The 5,607-nt window shown below is 50.7% G+C and overlaps 2 protein-coding genes across 3 annotated transcripts in view; one reads left to right on the top strand and one right to left on the bottom strand.

Annotated features, from left to right (window-relative positions):
- The window catches only part of TRAPPC4 (trafficking protein particle complex 4), a 2,060-nt gene extending 1,566 nt beyond the window's left edge, over positions 1-494 (top strand). The window contains exons 5-6 of the mRNA XM_009879518.1: positions 249-253; positions 419-494. Of these exons, the coding sequence (XP_009877820.1) occupies positions 249-253; positions 419-494 (81 nt within the window). The remainder of the gene's footprint in view (positions 1-248; positions 254-418) is intronic.
- Positions 495-1,615: 1,121 nt separating this feature from the next.
- The window catches only part of SLC37A4 (solute carrier family 37 (glucose-6-phosphate transporter), member 4), a 7,429-nt gene continuing 3,437 nt past the window's right edge, over positions 1,616-5,607 (bottom strand). The window contains exons 4-9 of one of the 2 annotated variants that reach the window (XM_009895922.1): positions 5,399-5,557; positions 4,918-5,003; positions 3,852-3,965; positions 3,491-3,556; positions 2,290-2,428; positions 1,616-2,003 (exon numbers count right to left, since the gene is read on the bottom strand). In XM_009895922.1, coding sequence (XP_009894224.1) covers positions 1,837-2,003; positions 2,290-2,428; positions 3,491-3,556; positions 3,852-3,965; positions 4,918-5,003; positions 5,399-5,557 — 731 coding nt within the window. In that variant the 3' untranslated portion in view covers positions 1,616-1,836. The remainder of the gene's footprint in view (positions 2,004-2,289; positions 2,429-3,490; positions 3,557-3,851; positions 3,966-4,917; positions 5,004-5,398; positions 5,558-5,607) is intronic. The other variant, XM_009895923.1, reaches the window with a different exon arrangement.

Here is a 5,607-nt window from a genome sequence, read left to right as displayed (position 1 = left end):
CCTCACCTGGTGCACGGACTCGTTCTCTGAAGAGGAGGGCCTCTCTCTTCCCCGGCTGGCCTCTACCAGAGCTCTTTCCTCCACTGCAGAGACTGCCTACCCCCAAAACATGCTTCATTATCTCCCAAGATACTGGCTGATACCCTTTGTTGTGAAATTTACCTTAAGCAGACTCGTTACTACTGTTTACATTGGGCCACAGAGGCTCATTCTGCTGTTGCGGCTCTACTGCCCTTGTGTGAGAACAGACAAGGTGCGGGTCTGTGGCCTTACCACAGTTGACTGTTTTCTTTTGTTTTGTAATTGTACATATGTATTTTTCCTGTATAGCTCTAACTTATGGTTCTGCAGAGGGTTTCTGTGTAGAAGTAATAAACATTCCCTGAAGAGGCGGATGGCTCTCTTCTTCTGTCGGCAGGGCAGATTTGCGCCAGCAGCGCCTCAAGAGGATATACAGTGGGTTTGAGGGCTTCTGCTCGTACTGTTCTCCGTAAGACAACCAGGGCCCTTGTGACAGTGCTCCATTTTTATTTCACAGATAGTAGAAGATCATGTAATTAAGTACAAAATATAATTCACTTCCATTGTTTTAATTAAGGCTGGCTACCTACTCTTGCAACCAAGCTGTTTGGCAAAACACCCGTGTGCAGGTTCTTCGTGAGTTGAACTTGCCTCTCTTCCAGGACCCTAAAGGAGTAAATCCTTTTGGGGAAAAAAACAAGAATATGCGAGAAAATCCTGGTTAAAAACCTGAGTCTACTTATTGCAGGGCCTGACCACGCAAGGCTGCTGGCTGTCAGCAGTGGCTCTGCTAAGGCCGACGCTCAGAGGCAGCCCGAGCCCCCGCCCACAGCCGTGACAGACACAGCTCTTGACCGAAAACTTCCTAGACTGCACTGGAGAAAACACAAGCCAATGCTAGAAACACAGGTTTTCACAAAACCCAGCTACAGAAGCTGTGGGCCGGCGGTAGCTGCTGTCGCAATACCTGCTGCCGGGTCAGTTTTCCTGGCTGATTTGCAGAGCACTCGCTACACGCTGCCTTGGCACCCCCTGCCTCTCTGGCAAATCATTAACACTGTACACAGAAATCGCAGCGGGCAGGATCAGCTCAACAGAAGGAGCTTCTCTAAACGCTCGCCCCCGAACTGCCAAGAATTTCTTGGAAACGTGCCTATTTCTAAGTGCTGCGGAGAGCGCTGCCACGGCACCGCATCGGCGTTCCGCTCGTCCAGAGCAAAACACCCCCCTCCCGCCTAACTGCTAATCCTGGGTAAAGCTAAAGCCACGCTGCTCTCAAATCAGCCGTGAGGCCGAACAGCAATCATCATCGTTGGCTGCTCTGTCACCGCTGCAGGGCCGGGAGCATGCAGGGAGCTCACGGCTAGGTAAACAGCAGCGGGACGGGACAAACGGACCCGGCGCAGGCTCGCTTCAGCACCCCAGGACAACAAGGCTGAACTGACAGTTAACGGCTGAGACGAACATTAAGGACAAAACTAAACGTGACGGCACCTGAAGCCAGTCATTTCAGAGTACCTTTAGTGGAGCAGCTCGGCTGCAAAGCCTGCTCGCTTCACCAACAGTGCTGTGAGAAGGAGGTATAGTAAAATCATTGCAGCTGTAAACTAGCTGAATTATCACATCTTGAGGGGAAAAAAAAAAAGTGATCGGTAGCAGGAACCTTGTGCCCTCAGGCACGTGACAGTGGATGAGACATTGAGACATTTTATCTAGGTTGCAGCAATAGGTAAACTCACTCCTAGGCCAGTTAAACAAACAACGAGCATCATTCATGTCGGTGTGGGAGCATCCTTGTCACCAAGTCGCTCATCCTCAGTCAGCCTTCCTGGGAATCCGGCCCATCTTGGTGCGGATGTTCCGCAGTAAGAAGAAAGCCACTGTGCTACCGGTACAGGTGATTTCGGCTACCCAGAAGGCGGTAGCCCAGCTGTAGTGCTTGGCAATGGTACTGAAGGGCAGTCCCGCCAGAAAACCCCCAACTGTAAGGAAAAACAAACAGAAAACAAGTCACACTCCAGCATCTCAGTTTTATCTGCCAACGCTTGCTTTTGCATGTATAAAAATTCCTGGTTTGAACTTAAAGCGCAAGGCAAAAACCTGTCGGGTGCAGCAGGAAGCATTCCTGAGGCTTCCAGCACTACTCCCTCTGCTGCTCGGGTGACTTCCCCTGGTCAGCAACTTGGTGTCCAGGGGCTAGACCACGCTTCATCCAGCACACACGCGGGTTTTGGTTGGGGTTTTTTTTTGGAAACAGGCATTACTCACCATTGGCCATGAGGGCCACTATGGCATGGGAGGTGCCGCACAGGTTGGCGGGGGCGCTTTCGTTGGCTATAACCCCAAACAAGGCGATCGGCCCATACGAGGAGAACCCAAACACAGCTCCCAGAGTCAGGATCCACAGCTGTCAAAACAAGTTAGGGTCAGAAACAGGATCCGGGCATCTCACCGCTGTCAATCAGCAGCTGCTGACAAATCTCAGGTCCTATGCACGGTAGGAGGGGGTTGTGACATTTTCGGGCTGACACCAGCTCCCTGGCCTGCAGACGGAGGAGCTCAGGCCTGTGCAGACCACCCCCCCCCGCAGCACAGCTGCACATCCACCACACCGTCTCGTCGGGCAGCGCGAGCTCTCCTCTCTCCTGCAGTTCTGCCCCTACACCCTGCACACACGATATGCGCTGTTTGGCAGGGAAGAACCAGAACATCCGAGAGAGATGGGCAGTGAGCCTGTGGAACCACAGGAGAGCGCTGTGAATCGAATCACTTTTAAAGATGATCCTGGAGACACCGACTAAAAGAGTTTCTCATTTTAGATGCAAGCGACCAATCAGAGCATCTTTATTTGCGAGTAGCCACTATCTGATAACCTCTGTGTTACTAAACAAACACAGAAACAAATCCAAAACGCCCCAACAGTCTGAACTTCAGTGTTGGCTTACGCTGCAAGACATCTACCGGCCTCAGAATTTATCAGTCGCTTGTGAAAGGACAACAGAGGATACGTAACGTGACCGTCTCGAGATTACAGCATGCTTTTTGAACTACAAACACCATTTCCAGATGCCCAGAAGGAAGTAAGTGCCACCTCATATTTCAGACAGGCAACAGAAACAGAGAGTTAGGAAAACACTTGCCAAAGTGAAGCAGGAAGGCATCTGCGGGAACAGCATCATTTCTCCTGACCTCGCTCACAAGACCCCCTTAACTGGCTACATTTTACCTGACGAACAAACATCCTCAGAACATTCTAGATAAGAATTTAAAGATTTTACATTCAGACTTGTAAAGTCAGTTAGCGTAATCAAAGGATTGTAAGAAAGGTTTCCTTTACAAAACTTACAGTAGTCTTCTCAATGCCCTGGTTCTAAGTTCTGGAGTGCTAACCAGCCTCCCAGGATAGGAAAAAGGTAGATCAGCGAAAGCAGAAACAGGCAGAGGGAGAAAAAAAAGGCAAGGCAGAAACCTCATGTTCTTTTAGGCCTGTAAGATCAGCTAGAGGTTGCAAGGCTACAGTCCAGAAGTGATTTTCCTAAAGAAGAAAAAAAGGACAAAGGAGAAAAGAGGTTTTGTTTATTTAGCAATCATTCAGGCACAGCAAGTCGTGTCTACGCTACAGCTGGTAACATGGGATATCCGAGCCAAGGGAGGCAGCAGAGGCAGTCCCAACCAGGCTCAGGTCGCCTGCTTCTCTGCAGCGCAAAGAGGATACAAACTTACAGCTATTGGGAAGGGTGAAGAAAACAGTCATGCTCCGTGTCATCAAACTCCTCACCATTAAATGGCTGTCCCTACAATTTGCGGTCAGCTGTTCATGCATGGATTACCTTGGGAGAATCGCCTGTGACCGTGACGCGGAAGAGGAACATGGACACGCACATCCCAGCCATCATGGAAAGCAGCAGCGCGTGCCGAGGATTCCCGTAGCTCGACAGACCCACCTGTAACACAGGAAGGGAAACTGAGGGTCAGAAACTGGAAGGACTCCTCCCATTTTATACTCGGAGTAACTAACTCCGTCCACACAGCCCAGTCGGAAACACAGACGGTGCCCCAAAAGCATACCTTAGTTTGGGTTAAGGGCTGCCCGCAGTCCAACTGTACTAAACAAGAAGCTCTTAGTGATGAGTGATACTTCTGTTATCAACTGCGCCCTATTTCCACCCTGAATTTGGCCTCAGAACTCATCACTGGGTTTTAACGTGCATTTTTTTTCAGGCAGAAGACAGCTGTCAACAGTCGATCTTTCAACACAGAAATCTGGAGAGCGCAGTAAAGCTGACAAATTACGCAGATCAAACATCTTAAACCTGACAGGCGTATCGCAGACCCTAACATTGGCATACGTATTTCCCAACACCTTCCAGGGTGTTCAGCAGTTGTCCTCATGCGTGCAGCAGAACGGGGTAGGGGCCTGCGTCTCAGTTGTAGCACACAGCAGGAACACCACCCTGACTGAGCACCTTAGCTAAGCTGTTGAGACGGGTCACGTCCCTCCCAGCCTACCTCCGTGTGAAGGAAAAGAGATGGGTTAATCAAGAATGGTCTGATTTTTAAACACCTCATTTCAAAGCAGGGAGGTTTAGAGACAGAACTGCATTCAGAAGAGCAGCGTGGGCAGACAGGAGAAAGAACCATGGTACTGAGAACGGCTGTTCTCCGTCGCGAGGCAGCAGCTCCCCACCTCCACATTCTGGGTACCCTGAGTCTCCAGAGCCATGTAAACAAGGGAAGCATTCTGCTCCACTACTGGTGCAGGGATCAGGGGCGGGGTGGGGAGAATCATCTTTAAGCACTCCCAAAGGAAGCCAAAAACAAACGTGAAAATTCTGAAGTGGCTCTAGTTGACGCTGTGCCAACTGCACTGCACGGCTGAGGGTCCAGATTACTTACTCTTGCTACCGCTCTGTCAGAAAGGTATCCAGCAGCAATGCTTCCCACCAGACCCCCAATCTCCAAGGCACTCATGTAGGAGCTACCTAGAATGCAGGTGAAGCAAAGAACAGGCCATCAGGTTTGGTCACAACGGCAAAGCTGCTGCACGCTTTAGACCAAGCTTGACTGCTGCCACCTCACCGTGAGCTCAGAGCAGCTCTGCCGGACAAGAGCCTCCAGCTCATCCTTGTCCAGCAATGCCTGTCTGCCAGCCCCAGGAGGGCCCTGGCACAGGACAGCACTGGGGCACTTGGAGCACGCGGTAACTCAGCAGCAAGTCATTTCAATAACTACATGTATCTAAAAGGACAGGTAGGATGTGAGCAAACGGGTCCCTCAGATGGAGGTGCTCGTGTCCTTTTGCGGTACCCAGTCGAGCTCTCTGCCACACCTCTCAAATTGCAGCCACAAAGCTTAAAAACGCAGCTTTGCATCTTACCCACAAGCATGGATTGTCCCCTCTCCTGGATCAGGAAGAGCTGTCCCCAGTCGGTACAGCATGTTTTCACTCCAAAAACGACCAGGTAGCCTGTCGAGAGCACCCAGAGGTATGGCGAGAGCAGCAGCTCTGTCAGAGTGCTATTGTCACTGGCGGAACCTGTAAGGAAGATCAGGAGGAACATTACTACTGCATGAGCACAGCTGCTG

The sequence above is a fragment of the Charadrius vociferus genome, unplaced genomic scaffold (assembly GCF_000708025.1).
Source record: "Charadrius vociferus isolate BGI_N301 unplaced genomic scaffold, ASM70802v2 scaffold172, whole genome shotgun sequence".
In the NCBI taxonomy this organism is placed as follows: Eukaryota; Metazoa; Chordata; class Aves; order Charadriiformes; family Charadriidae; genus Charadrius; species Charadrius vociferus.
This window is presented reverse-complemented; position numbering and strand designations above follow the sequence as displayed.